General features: G+C 50.7%; 1 protein-coding gene across 10 annotated transcripts in view; it reads right to left on the bottom strand.

Annotated features, from left to right (window-relative positions):
* Nucleotides 11,609-15,327, bottom strand: part of MRAS (muscle RAS oncogene homolog) — a 73,651-nt gene continuing 69,932 nt past the window's right edge. For 9 of the 10 annotated variants that reach the window (XM_021069517.1, XM_021069513.1, XM_021069511.1 and 6 more), the window contains one exon: nt 11,609-14,952. In XM_021069517.1, coding sequence (XP_020925176.1) covers nt 14,853-14,952 — 100 coding nt within the window. In that variant the 3' untranslated portion in view covers nt 11,609-14,852. The remainder of the gene's footprint in view (nt 14,953-15,327) is intronic. The other variant, XM_021069515.1, reaches the window with a different exon arrangement.

Below are 15,327 nucleotides of genomic sequence, written 5' to 3'. Positions count from 1 at the left end.
CCCACATCTGCATCTGCAAGCTGGGGACCTAGGAGACCTGGTGATGTGATTCATCTGGGTCAGAAGCCCTGAGAAGTAGGGGAGCCGATGGCATTATTCCTAGTTGGAGGGCAGGAGAAGCTGATGATCTCAGATCAACAGTCAGGCAGAGAGAGGGAATTTGCCCTCCTTTCACTTTTTTACCCCCTTCTTTCTTTTCTTTTGTTTTTGGCTGCACCTGGGGCATGCAGAAGTTCCTGGGCCAGGGACTGAACCCATGCCAAGGCAGTGACCTAAGCCACAGCAGTGACAATGCTGGATCCTTAACCCACTGAGCTACCAGGGAACTCCTTCCTTTCTCCAAATTTCTATACCATTCAGATCCTCAACGAAATGGACAACCCCCAAGCATACTACACTCAGGACATAGCTCAAGTGCTAATCTCATCCAGAAACACCCTCACAGATGCACCCAGAATCAGAATATCTGGACACCCATGGTCCAGTCAAGTAAACACGTAAAGTTAGCTGAGATGAGGAGAGGGGAGGCCCTACTAGTTTGGCATGTTGTCACCTGGTACTGGTGCCCTTGGGTATGTTGCACTTAGAGCTACTGAGGGAGCCTTGCTCCCCAACACTGAGGCTCTTTGGTGCATAGCCTTTAACCCTCCTCGAGTGGGCAGATTATTAACCCATTTCCCCAGAGGAAGAACTCCTTTTCAATACCTTGGCTAACTGTAGACCTAACTAAATGATACGTCTAATTGTATCTGCTGTTCCAGTTGAGGGTCTCTTACTAGATCAAATCAACATAGACTCTCGTACCCAGAAGACTGCAGTTGATCTCAAATGTTCTAATGCTTTTTTATTGTAGCAATTAGAAAACAGGAGAGAAAAGGTTGCTTTCACCTGGTAGAGAAATACACCATTTTCCTCAGCATGATGTCACCTCTCTGTTTCTGTACTACAACTTAGATGCATAAGACTTAGAAGCATAAGACACTGTCTTCCTATCCCATTGGACATCATGCTAGAGTAAAATATTGATGATGTCATGATGATCATGATGATCAAATCTGGACCTGGTCTGGGAATTGAGACCCCGCTTCAAGCCACTGCACACTGTAGCAAAAAACCAAAACCAAAACCAAAAACACCCAAACTGTTCTGACACCTTCCAGCATCATTAAGCAAGCCTTGCCTGCATGGTGCCACCAGCTCCATTTTCATAGGAAATCAGTCTACCTTTTCCTTCTCACCATACATATTTGGGGGATGTGGATGGCAATGCTGAGTTCTATGAAATTCCTCTCCCAGAGGTGACTCGAAGGGAAAGGAATGAACTTTTCACACTTTCTGCCAACATTTTATTTGAGGTTGTGAGCTTCCTAAAGACTCAGGGATGAGAGGCACAGACCCATCCCTCCGTATACCACACCGATCGCTTCCAGGCCTGGTACTTCCCTGGGGGGAGGGACTGGGTGTGAGCAGCCCTCCCCCTTCACGAGGTCACAGAGCCACCTCACCATCTCAGGGCAACCTCGCCTTGCCTCAGAACAGAAAGATTGTGTCGCTGCTGGAAACAAGAGAGATTATGAAATCTGATGATCTGTGAAGTTGTCGGTCACAAGTTGGGGTTCTATTCGCTAAGCAACTGTCATGAAAACATTACACATTTTCATCAAGATAAAGCCACAATAGCTTTGAGCACCATCATATGGGAAAATACCGATCACAGCCCTGGCAACCACCAACCGCACCACTGACAAAACACTTCAGCCCCTTGGAAATCATGGATTAGACCCACTGGAGCTCTGGCGAGGGATTTGGCAATGTCTGTGGAGAGGGATTCCTGTCACCACAGAAGAGCGCAGGCCAATGGGTCTCAGACTTCCCCAGGCAGCAGAATCACCTGAGGGCTTATTAACCATGGGTTGCTGAGCCCCACCCCAGAGTCTCTGACGTAATAAATCTGGGGTGGGGAGAATTTTTTACAAGTTCCCAGGTGCTGCGCAGTTACTGAGAACTGCTGGCCCAGCTGGGGGCTTTGGAATCTGCCCTGTCAATAAGCTCAATCTATGACTGAGGCCTGAGGGAGTCCCTCACACATTGTGTGAAGTGCTGGCTGCAGAGTGAACAGGCCAGAGGCCAGGGTCTTGGGCGTCTCCCAGGGAGCGGGTGTTTAGATCCAGAGGGGGGCAAGTGCTGGAGTTCACCCAACAGTTCCTAAGAGGGTCCACCAGCCTGGGCCTGTGTGAACCATTTGCCAAATTATGGTGAACTTGCTACACTCCGGATCCAGGGTCCCCAGGGTGTATGTTAATCTAGGTACAAGCGGCCCTGGGGGTGGGGGAGGGGGGCAGTCCCAGAGGGCAGGGCAGAGAGCAGGGGCAGGCGGTAGAGGGGCTGACCTTTGGCATCCCAGGACTGCTCTGCAGCTGAAACCAGAGGCCTTCCCTACAAACACGGTGAGGCTGGAAAGGGATCCATCTGCTCTGTGATGGTGCCCCCTGGTGGACAAGGGGGACACTGGCCCAGCTTCCCAGGAATCTCAAATAGGGACGGATAATACATTCTACTAGTAGTGCGGCTACTACTACAGAAATAACACTGGATGGAAGTGGTTCAGCGGTAATGCACCTGGCTAGCATCCATGAGGACGAGGGTTTGGTCCCTGGCCTCGCTCAGTGGGTTGAGGATCTGGCATTGCTGTGAGCTGTGGTACAGGTCACAGACACAGCTCGGACCTGGTGTTGCTGTGGCTGTGGTGTAGGCTGGCAGCTGTAGCTCCAATTAGACCCCTAGCCTGGGAACCTCCATATGCCACGGGTGTGGCCCTAAAAAGACAAAAGACGAAAAAAAAAAAGATAGAAAGAAAAAAGAACAGCATCTGTGAAGTATGGGAGATTATTCTCCGTGAATGCCAGCACATAGCATTCTTTGAATCATTTAACTCTCACAGCAGCAGGGGTCAATACTCACGAGTCCATTTTTTGGATGAGGGAACCCAGGCCCATAGTGTTGGAATAACTCTCCAAGGTCTGTGAGGAAGTGTCCTCTGATTCCAGTTTGAGGTTGGCACGGAGGACACCCTTGGAGTCCTGGCTGTGCCACTCAGGCCTGTGAGAACTGGAGAGACCTACTGAACATCTCTGAAGCACAGAATCCTCCCCTGAGGGAAGTTTAGTGTCCTCCTGGGGGCACAGTGAGGGCCTTGCTGCTCTGCAGCCCAGGGGTGCCATTCACATAAATGCCGGGTCAGGGGTGTGCCCTCCTACCCACCTCACCGGACTGTGTAACCCGGGCCCTGCCCAGCCCAGAGCAAGCCCTCAACAAATGGCATTTCAGCTCTTTGCTCAACAGAGAGGCGTCTCTGTCAGTGAATCCCACCTCCTACCTTAGCCTTTGATACTAGACCGCCCAGAGAAAGTGCACGTCACTTCTGAAGAAATCCCTCACTGAGCAGAGAGCAGAATGACAAGAGAGAGGGATTAACTCTGTTGGAGCTTCAGAGGGAGGAAATCTGGCCCTCCTTGGACCCAGGAGAGCCTGGTTGGGTAACCCCCAGGGGAGAGAGCACCCCTCACCCCCTCCCTGCCACCCAGTGCAGGACAAAGGGCCTGTCCTTCCCTTGGCTCCTGCCCAGCCATGCTAGCTGGGTTGGGGGAAGCTGGCCACCTTGGCCAGCAGACTCTGAGGGCTGTGGGAGGGGCATGGTGAGGGAAAACACGGATCTCATTGGCCATGGAGACCCAAATGAAGAGAGGGTTTGGGGAAAGACTGAGGCTAGGAGGCTCTGAACCCAGCTGGGAAAAGATAGGCGTCAGGTGGGACATTGCACTTAAGCCATCGGCCAGCAGCACAGCTGGGCAGCTGTGCTCTGTACACCACCTCACATAGCTCTGCTCACCAGGAATGCCAGACTCTCAGCAATGTCAACCACAGGGCAGGAGCAAAAGTCTGGATTCATTTGGGAGCAGGGGGGTGGGGGGGGAAGAGGAGTTGATACATTAACTAGAAAACCAGCTCTGGTGTCCTTCATCCTGGGCTCCTCTAGCTGCCATCAAGTAGGGCCAAGGTGGGCTCCCAGGGGGGCCCCCGGCTGCCAGCTGCTCCCATGGGCTGGAGGCCAGAGGCCCCAGTGGTCTCACACAGTCTCTAACTGCTAGCTGAAGGGCTGGCCTTGCTCAGAAAAAAGGCTGGAAAGAGGCAGCAGGCGGACAGGCGGTGCCCCTGGGAGGAGGCCCAGGACAGAAGCTCCGGAAAACGACAGTGATCTAGGTTCCAAATGTCTCTGCTGAGTCACCCAGGGGAAGTGGATCTGCATTCAGCTCACTTGGAAGAAGGCGGGAATGTGGGAGATGCGGCGAAAGATTTGCCTCAAACGAGTTAAAATTAAAAAAGGGTGGGGTGGCTAGTGGGACTGCCTCATCCTCAGGGCGGCGGGGGTGGCGGTAAACAGCCAGACAGAACCGCGTGCAAGGGCAGGCTCAGTCAGCCTGGCAGTCCCTGGGCCTCTGTTTCCTTTTCTGTAAAACAGGCGCCCTACCCCCTACGTTGTGGGATGCCTGTGAGGATGTAAATGGGACACGGTACGCAGAAATAGCCCCATGCCTGGTAATAGCAAGCTCAGCAACAAGTCTGCTGGCAACTAGTGTGTGTGGTGCCTGTACCCAGCGCCAAGCCCTCTGCTGACCTCGTAATGTGGATTAGCGAGTTCAGGGCTCTGGGCATCACATCCCAGGAACCTGTGAGAAGCTCAGATCCCACACCTGCTGAATCAGAAAAGTGTGTCTTAACCAGCCTCCCAGGTGATTATGATGCTAACTAGGAACTGCTGCCTGATTCATATTTAGTAGAATTGTTGTTACAGAACAGGGGGAACGTTTTTATTCTTCTACCTGTCCTGGTTTGCTGGAGACTGTTCTGGCTTTAGCACTGAAAAATCTCACATCCCAGTCAACTCCTCTGTCACAGGCAAACTGGAACCTTGGTCACCCTATTAACAGCTGGAACCATATTTTACCCTAGGAAGGGGTTATGGGATTGTGGCAAAAGAAAGAAAACTGGGCAAAGGTGAGAGGATCTGAGGGGTGGGTGTTTAGCCAACTGGGGGGCTGCTGTCAGGGGAGGAAAGATAGGAGGGGGTCTGGCGTGGTATGAGGTAAGGGTTAACTGAGAGGCCCCTGATAGCAGAGGGGCCTTCCTTGGGACCCCAAGTCCTCAGCAAAGCCCAGGGATGGCTGCTGAGAGTAGGCTTGCTTGCCTGCTTTTTTTTTTTTTTTTTTTTTGCCTCAGCCAGGGCATGTGAAAGTTCCTGGGCCAGGAGCTGCGACCTATACTACAGCTGCAGCAATGCTGGATCCTTAACCCAGTGCACCACAGTGGAAACTTCTAAGAGTGGCATTCCTCTCTCCCTCCCTCCCTTCCTTTTCTTTCTTTAGCTGCAACAATGGAGTATGTTAAGTTCCTGGGCTGGGATTGAATCCAAGCTGGAGCTGTGACCTACACCACAGCTGCAGCAAAGCTGGATCCTTTACCTGCTGCACTGGGCTGGGGATCGAACCTGTGATTCCACAAAAACAAGCCAGATCACTAACCCACTGCACCACAGCAGGAACTCCCAAGAGTGGGCTCTCTTTGTGGAAACTGAGGCAGAGGCTGACCATCAGCGTAGGGAGGCTGTGGAGCAGTCAGAGGCAGAAATCTCTGGAGGACCCTGAAACCAGAGGGGCTGCGTGGGGCTGCCATAGGCGGGGATCTGATGGTAGGAGCCTGCCTGCCTGCCTTAGGTTTAAAGGCATGGAGGCCCCTGCTGATGGCTGTAATAATTACTAATCTATCTAATAAACAGTCAGCATTAACATTGTGGCACCAGGCCCTCTCCTGGACCTGGGGATACACACATCCCTGTAGATAGGACCAGGCCAGTCAACAAGCCAAGCCAGGCTCTGCGAGGACTGCTTGAATGAAAAGAGAAGAATCCTCGTGTAGTGGGGAGGGGGAAGGGCCCTCCCGGGAAGGGCCCTCCCAGAACCAAGGGAAAGCAACACGCAACATCAGCACCTGAGTGCGCCTGCGCAGTTCTATAACGAGCAGGAACAACCTGAATCCCTGGGCGCCTTCGGGTCTATAACTCCACCCAGAAATTACAGAATGTAGGTTACCTTGTAACGGGGACAAAGGGACTTAGATGTAACAACAACAACAAAAACCTAACAGGGGTATATAAGTTGACGCCCCACTGCACTGGGGGCGCAGCCTTTGGATGTGAATCTGTTGAGCCAGCGCCTGCAGGTATAAACACTGCTTCCGAGCAAAAAGACCTCCGTGTCCCATCTCCCTGTACAGTCCCGCAACACTCTTATTAGTCAAGTGTTCATTTGCAAAAATGTGGCTCCTCGCAGGAGGAGTGACAGTTATTAACCAACTGTCACTGAGAAACCCTTGGCTTCAAGGGCCCAGCATAAAATGGAACCCAGCTGGGGGTCTGGGTCCTGGCCTTCCAGACCAATCTCCTGGGGAGCTTCAAAAAGTCTTCATTTTCGGAGTACCGACCCAGTCCAACTGCGCCAGTTTCTCTGGGGCTATGGGCTGGGCAGCGAGGTTTTTTGGGTTTTGTTTTTAAATGAAACTCCCAAAGTGATTCTAACACAGCGGTTTGCAAACCGCTGATTACAAATTCGTGATGGTGGCATGAGACGTCAGGTGCCTCTGTTAGCACCTGACCACCTTACATCTTGGCTCCTAGCGCGGTGGCCAAGTAGTCCCTGGCCCCTGTCTCAGCGTCCTGAATTTCCTCTCCTCTTTGTCAGTTGTTGACCAGGGTGGTGGGCCTAAGCCGGGTGGGGGGATGGGTGAGTCACGTGTGGGTCACACACTTAAGCGGGGGACCGGGAGGCCACCCCCTCCCTCAGGATGTTGTGGGGACGATTCAGGGGCGTGGAGGATGTTGTCAGAGCCGCTTAGGAGAAGATGGCCCTTCGCTCCTTTCATTTCCTCTCCTCTCAGTGGCCTTGAAACTACCGGAAGGGCCTGAGGCCAGAAAAAGAGGTTCAAGGGGATGGTTCATTTTTTTCACTGGGTAACTTGGTGGTACAGTGGGAATCATAAAATATGATCCTGCCCCCTGAAGAATGTATGTGTACACACAATATTGCATATGATTTTGTGGAGTGTGGGGTGAGAGGAGTTCAGCCACCCCACCTGTCACCCAGGGAGCCAAGGTTAATAACCATTGTCCTAGGGTCCCTGGGCTCCAGACCTTAAGGAACCCTTGATAATCAGATACAGGAAGAAGAGAGGAAGGATCTGGGCAACTTTATTGTCTTGCAGATGAGAACCAAACAACCTGCCATTTACCTCCATGTGGTAGAAATTTTCATTTTTACCTACAGGTATTAATTCAGTGGTTCTCAGCCTTTAGGGCGCATCAGAATCACCTGGAAGCCCTGTTAAAGCACCCAGGGCTGGGCCTCACCTCAGAATTTCTAACTCTGCAGATCTGCGATGGGCCCAGGTAATCTGCATTTCTAAGTTCCCAGATGGTCCCGAAGCTGCGAGTCTACAGATCAAACTTTGAGAATCGCTTACCGGATTATTTTACCTCCGTTCATCAGCCAGGGTGCGGGTCCCCTGATGGACTAGGAAGCTAGTTTGCGGCAGAGTTAATGTTTTCCCATGTTGTTGCTGGGATGTACATTGCACGGAAAGCATCCATCAGCTCTTGGCTGGTAGGAACTTAGCTTTCTTTTCTTCTGTTTAAACTCTCACATTAGCATGGTAATGAGCTATCTGGCACGAAGTTGGAGCTCCAAAAAGTGAAAGTCCTGGGGTGGGGCGGGGGGCGATGAGAGGCTCCCCAGCTGACATAGAACACCCATCTTGAGAGAGAGTGCTAAGGATGACAGCCTTTACATGTTCTTGGATTTGGAGCTTTGTTTGCTGAACATGGCTGTCCACATTTTCAGAAAAATGCTAGCGTTTGAGAAGCAAACTCTTATCCAGCTTACCTCTTTTATGTAAGAAATTCCTGTCACTGAGGAAACCACCTGCTGACTTTCGGGATGCTTCACTGCCTGACCAGCAGTGAAATATCTTGCAGCTGTTAACAGGTAGAGGAGCAAAGTGTAATTGCTGAGCTGAAAGCAGATGAGGTTGCCTCTGGGTGGATGTGGTTGAGCTGGTCTTGAGGCACAGTGAATCCAGGCTGAATTTCTTTCCTAAGCTGAGTTGATGTCAGGGCAGCAGTACTCAGATTTTACTGCAAATATGAATTACCTGGGGATCTTGTTAAAATGCAGATTTTTTTTTTTTTTTTTTTTTTGCTTTTGGCTTTTCAGGGCCACACCTGTGGCACATGGATGTTCCCAGGCTAGGAGTCTAATCGAAGCTGTAGCTGCCAGCCTACACCACAGCTACAGCAATGCCAGATCCGAGCCACGTCTATAACCTACACCACAGCTCATGGCAACTTCAGATCCTTAACCCACTGAGTGAGGCCACGGATCGAACCCGCCACCTCATGATTCCTAGTCGGGTTCGTTTCTGCTGCGCCACGACAGGAACTCCCTAAAATGCTGATTTTTTTTTTTTTTTTTTTTTTTTTGTCTTTTTGTCTTTTTGCTATTTCTTTGGGCCGCTCCCTCGGCATATGGAGTTTCCCAGGCTAGGGGTCTAATCGGAGCTGTAGCCACTGGCCTACGCCAGAGCCACAGCAACGCAGTATCCGAGCCGCGTCTGCAACCTACACCACAGCTCACGGCAACGCCGGATCGTTAACCCACTGAGCAAGGGCAGGGACCGAACCGCAACCTCATGGTTCCTAGTCGGATTCGTTAACCACTGCGCCACGACGGGAACTCCTAAAATGCTGATTTTGATTGAGTAGGTCCAGACAGGTCTCAAGAGTCTGCATTTCCAACAAGTTCCTGGGTGATGCTGAGGGTGACATCTGTGACACTTGGGAACTTTCATCCACTGCCTCTTCAGAAACATGTGGAGATGGAGGTGGAGCTTATTTTAAATAGTCCTGGTGTACCTGGGAACCTGGGCTTGCTTTAGACAGCAAAATCTTTAATCTTCAAAAGTGATAGAATTACTAGGCCCAATACTGACTGAAAGTTTTTTCTCATTGTAACCCAGCAGGGCTCTGTGGGGCTCCTGGATCAAAAGCCTTTCTGTGCCCCCATTTCTTGTTTTTGGGAAATAGGTCTCATTCAGCCTCCATGACCTTCCCTGAGTTCCAAGGGGCAGGTTCAGACAATCGCTGATCAGGGAAAGAAGGGGATGCAAAGACAAGGGAGAAACAGTCAAGAGGCAATAGTACAGCCTTGGGGCAGGGTCCTGATCCCCTCTCAAGGGATGCTCATAATAATATAGTCATCTTATAAACCTAAGAGAAAAGTTATATTCCTTATGCTTCTTTTAGAAATGAATGCTTTAAAATTGAACAGTGTAGGAGTTCCCATTGTGGCTCAGCAGGTTAAGAACCTGACAGTATCCATGAGGTTGTGGGTTTGATCCCTGGCTTGCTCAGTGGGTTAAAGATCTGGCATTGCTATAGCTGTGGCTTAGGCCAGCAGCTGCAGCTCCAATTCAACCCCTAGGTTGGGAACTTCCATATACTGCACCTATGGCTCTAAAAGATAAATAAATAAATACATAAATAAATAATTGAATAGCTTAGAGTCCTTCCTTAGAGTGGGATGGACTGGGAGTTTGGGGTTAGTAGATGCAAACTATTACATTTAGAATGGATGAGCAATGAGGTCCTACAGTACAGCACAGGGAACTATACCCAGTCTCTTGGGATAGAACAGGATGGAAGATAGTATGAGAAAAAGATATGAATATATATATATGACTGGGTTACTATGCTGTACAGCGGAAATTGGCACAACACTTTAAATCAATTTAAAAACAAACAAGAGATGGCAGCATTCTGGAGGTCAATGGGAGAGTTTAACAAGGAAGAGGGAACAACTGTGTCAACCCTGTGAAAAGATCAAGTATGAGAAGACTGGGAAATACCATTGGATTTAGCAAGATGGAAGCCATCGCGAACCCTGAGAAGAGGGTGGTGACAGAGAGATGGGCAAACGCCTATTTGGAACAGTTCAAAGAGAAAGGAATGAGAGGAATTCATAATGGCAAGTATGGAGTATCCCTTTCTCCGCAAAAAGACAACACAGAAGCACGTGGTATCTGGCAGAGGAGGGGGCTCATCTTGTTTAAGATGGGAAAGGTCCAGGGGAGAGAGAACTGAGGACATGGGGTGGGGGTGGAGAGGGGTGAAGCAGCAGAGTAAGGTCTAGGCGGGCTCTAGTGCCCAAGAGGAGAGCCTGGCTTTAGCCAGGAGTGTGGGTGGTACATACAGAGCAGCCAAGGAGGCAGAGGGCGTGGGTGCAGATGCTGGTGGGTGGGTGGAGCCAGTAGAAGGAGTCTGGAAATAGTGTTCAGCCAGCTTCAACTTGCTCAGGGAAGGAGGAAGCATTAGCTGAGAGTGAGGGAGATTTGACACACAGTGAGGAGAAGGTGCTATGACGCTGGAGGACAGAGAGATTTGGAGATGCTGGCCTTGAAGATGGGATGATGTGGCCACAAGTCATGGAAGGCCAGCAACTACTAGATGCTGAAAGGCAGCACCAGACTCTCTCCTAGAACCTGTGAAGGAGCCCAGGCTTGCTGGCACCTTGACCCCAGCCCAGTGATACTGAGCTTGGACTTCTGGACTCTAGAACTGTGAGAAAATAAACTTGTGTTATACGCGACCAAGCTCAGGGTAATTTGTTACATCAATCACGGGAAATGAATACAGGACAAAAGGAGAACTCTCAGAAGACTCTTTTGCCCTGTTCACTTTCATATACCCAGCACCCAGCCCAATGCCTGGTGCACGGTGGGGCCCGATAAATCTGGGTGGAATGGATGGATGGCTATCTCGCCACCTCTCCGCATTCTACAGTCTGGTCTTCTCTGCTCCCCGCCCAGAGGGTGTGAGAAGCACCCTCTAGCCCTCAAGTTTACGTGCTTCAGCTGTCATCATCGAAAGAGGTACCAAGACACAGATTTGGCCTCTCAGTCTCTAATCCCTGGGGGAAAAAACTCAGTGAGGCTCATCTCGGTCAAGTACCCACCAATTTCAATCAAAAGAGACATGAAATCACAGTGTACAAAAACTATAATCTTGCAGATGGGGGCAGGGGGCAGTGTCCATGAAAAGCACCACCAGACAATCCAATGGCAGTCCTTTACACAGAGCATCATTTCTGGGATCCTTACCATGAACTCCCACACAGCTTAGGAGGCACATACCATTGTCCCATTCACAGGCGGGGCAGCTGAAGATCAAAGCAGGTTAAGTGACCCAAAGGCACATGAAAGTCAGAGGCGGAGCCCAAATCCAGGGCTGTTGGACATCAGGAGGCTGTCTCTCTAAACATGGAGTTTACCTGCCTTTGTCCTCTGGCTCCGGGCAGAAAGATGTCTCCCCTTGTGGCCAGCAGTTGTCTCCTCCTTACTTTCGGTTTGCTCCACAAGAAGGTGGTGTCCTGGGCTGGATACTGACCATGTACAATGTTCTCAGCAAAATATTAGGGATATCTGAGTAAGAGGAAATGAGACCGACGACTGTTCCTCTTCTTTTCTTTATTAATGAGTTGAGATACACAAAGACTTAATAAAAGTTACATAAAAGGCTCAAGCATCATCGAGATCTTCAGGCATCACTCTCATTTCGTGACAATGGCCACCTGTGTAGACAATGGCTAACACTGTAACAGAAGCTGGGCGCTCGCAGCGCTCAGTAATTCAAGTATCTTTCATTCTAAGTAAGCCCTACACGGAATGTCTAATCCAGTGGGCTGTGAATGGAGGGGACCTCTCTCTCTGGCTCCAGATTTACTGTAATGCATCTGAGGGGGCCTTTGGGTTAGAGCTGCCACATGTTAGTGGGTCACATCTCCTAGGAAAGTGAGACAGGCCACACTAGGCTACCATGCACTCTCTGAGAGAAGGTGGGCAAAGTCCTAACAGAAGCCATTCAGGTGTCCCCTGTGAGGCCCAGTACAGGGAAAGTCAGTGGCCATCCCCCCAGGGTGTGGGGGTGGGGAGGATGGCTAGGATTACTTGCTGGGAAGAAAAGAAGCCCTCTAAGTGGGGGAAGGGTGGCGGAATGTTAGGAGATGGGAGAGCACAGAGTGCCAAAGGCACAGGGTGAGTGGATTTCAGGAAGGGTGTGTTCCAGCGGGTGTGAAGGTAGCACTATTCAGGTGGAAAACCAGTGGGAATACCAGAATGTCATCAAAGACACAAGTCCCATTGGGCTGCACAGTCAGTAGCATGGCCAACTGGTTTTCCAGACTGACCCTGCAGGGTAGCCAGGTACTGGGGATGCCCCTGGATGCACTCTACTCAGGCCTGTTCTCCACTCAGGCCTCAGCTGCCACTGCCACAAGGGCCCACAGTTCTCTAAAATGCAGAGAAATGTCTTATAAATGTTATTTACCCATCTTGCCTATGGGGAGAATGAGGTCATAGGAGATGAAGGCCAACCACTCAACTGGGCGGCTACAGAAGGCCACCCCTTACCCAGTTTCTCCCTCAGGCATCGTGGGTCTGAAGCTGTGGGCTGAGTGCAGAAGAGATGCCCAGGAACATGGGGTAGGGCAGATGCAATGCCCTATTGGGGGAGGGTCTGGAAACAGCTGGAATCCCTTTGGCTGGTTACCTCGATGGCTAAGGGCTTCATTCCAGCGCAACTGATCTGCTCCTAACAAGGCTCCCTGCTCAGTGCTGTCAGGAGCTGTAGGCTCCGCAGTGGCAGGGGTGCCGGTGGTGGTCCATGCCCGGGAGGTTTCCAGCAGTGGATGCTGCCCTGTGTGTGGGGCTTCCTGTCCGGCTCCACCACTCCCTCCATCGCCACATCACCATCCTTCCTTCTGCCCATCTGTCTCGCCTCTTCCTTATCTCCCGTTTACAGCTGCCACTCATCTGTACCCGAGTGCTGGGATGTGGCTCAGAGGAGCCTAAGGGTTGGAAAGAGCCTCGTCTTGTTAGTGTTTAGAAGGCCCATTAATATTATAAGATCTTGAGAAGCTCTGAAGGGCCTGATCTGGAATGCTCTTTGTCATCCTCCCTTTTAGGGCCAGAAAAAAAAGGGCTATTTAGACACATAAAGACGTTTGATTTTTTTTTTTTCCAACAAACAAATGCCCTAACTATTTTGTTCTATGGCAGAATTGTTCTTTGGCTGCCCCCTACCCACCCATACCCCTGCTGGGTGCTGGTGATCCTGCCCAGTTAGGAACTCAGCACACTCTCAAAACTAGAGAAAAATCCAGGTATCTCAATGTCCGGTTGGATATTCACTTTCCTCAGGTTTCTTTCTCCCAACGGTGGCCGGGCCAACCCGCTAGGGATGTTCTAGTTTGCTTGGTGGCCTGATTTGTAAAATAAGGTCACTAGCCCACTGTCTCATCTTTGGACTTTCTCTCGAGGATGTGGTGTTGTTCCCGCTGCCCCTCCACCTCACCCCCAGCCTGGCTCACACCAGCAGCACCTGGGAGGGAGGTGGGCATCGTCAGGGAGCTGGGGGACTGTCCCCTTGTAGAGAGACGTGTTTGGGAGCCATGTCACCACCCCAACCCTACTTTCACCTCCAATTACATAATATAGTCAAGATCCAAGAGGTTAATAAAAATTTGTGCCAGAAAGGCAACCTAAGACTAAGTTTGCAAATGCTTTAAAGGGGTTTTGCTCATTGACTGGGCTTAAGAAGTGAGTCAGTTGACTCCAAGGGAACATGGCTTCAGGTCTTGGTGCTGTTTTAGTAAGAACAGTATTGGATCATTTTTGGTTATGATTGAGCACAGACTAGTGTTTCGGATGGCATCCACACTCGCTGACTTCGACGCGGAGGACACACATGCCTGTGTCAGCGTGTTTGTATCAGAGGCACCAGACAGCCCAGGGGGTGGGAGAGAGAGAGAGCCCTCTCACATGGCTGTGAAGAACACAGAACGTAACCCACATTATCGGAAAAAGAAACGAGCACATTTGCAACACCAAACAGCTTACTTAATGTATACATTTCCAGGATGATGAGAAGCCCTTTTTAAAAAGTGACGTGCCAGCCTCTCCTCTCTGCAAAAGAAAATTCCGTTTCCTAATATCTGCATCCTCGATCACAGTAAAACCTTCCGGGTAAACACATCTCTCTTCTCTCTGATTTATAGGGTCTGTTTCTCCCGAGGCCTCCAACCATAAACTTCCCATCTCTCGGTCACTCTACGGTCACACTGAGTTGAGTTTTGGCACGGCCGGGGACATTCAGTTAAAAAACGAGAACAATATTCCAGACATGTTATCAGAGGGGCCTGCCAAAGACTTGAAACTTCACCAGGCAGTGGGCGCAGACCCCTTTAATAAAATAATAATCACTAAAATAATTTAAAAATCTACCAAAGACACCCAAGCTCTGACACTGTGGACTGGGGACAAGGGCGGGTCGGGGGAGCTTGATCATGGCTTGTTTTGTGTGTGGAGAAACACTTCCACATCAAACCCACACTATGTAGTTCAAAGAAACGACACAGCCACCAAGAGAGAGGGGACCGGGTTGCATCAGCACAGGGGCTTGGAGGCTGCTCTGTTGACTGCTGCCTCCTCACCTCAGCTGAGACACGGGGAAGCCTATGCCTTCCAGCAAAGCCAGACCCTATCTCCTCCCCACCCACCCTCCCCCTCTCCCTTCCTGTGCCAAGTCCTCGGGCCAAGGGTCATGGTTAGAAATGGTCTTCAGTGCGGTTAGGCAGTGGAGGGGTCCCGAGGGCTGGCCAGTTCCCGGTCACTGTGCCCAGGGCCTTGGGCCATCACAATATCACGCACTGCAGTTTGTGGGTGCCAGTGGCCCGGTCTCCCCGCCATTTGGTTTTCTTCTTCTTCTTCTGGCTTTTTTCTGGAATCTGTTGCCTTTTTGAGACAAGGAAGGGCAGAATAACAATGTTAGAAGGGGCTTTGCTTCTCCCTGCCCTCTCCTCCCCTGTCCCTATGTCTGTGGCTGGGAGGCCTGTTCTGGTTCGGGAGGGGTAGGGGGACAGGCCAGGGGGAGAGGGGCTGCTGTCCTGGACACAGGAGGAGGGTCTGGCCTGGAGAGCATCCCTAAGGCAGGGGAAGTAGGAAGGGAGAGAGGGCAGAGCAAAACTTGTCATCCTCCTGGTGACATTTCCTGATATCACGCTGTGGCTACGCTGAGTTCAATCACAAGCTATGTTATGTAGTGTTGGCCTCTATTTATGTGTTTCGTATTTTAAATAAAATGGCAGGTCAACTGAGGACAAAGCTTTT

This window comes from Sus scrofa, chromosome 13, assembly GCF_000003025.6.
Source record: "Sus scrofa isolate TJ Tabasco breed Duroc chromosome 13, Sscrofa11.1, whole genome shotgun sequence".
Taxonomy (NCBI): domain Eukaryota; kingdom Metazoa; phylum Chordata; class Mammalia; order Artiodactyla; family Suidae; genus Sus; species Sus scrofa.
The sequence above is the reverse complement of the archived record's forward strand: the minus strand, read 5'-3'. Positions and strand labels throughout refer to the sequence as shown.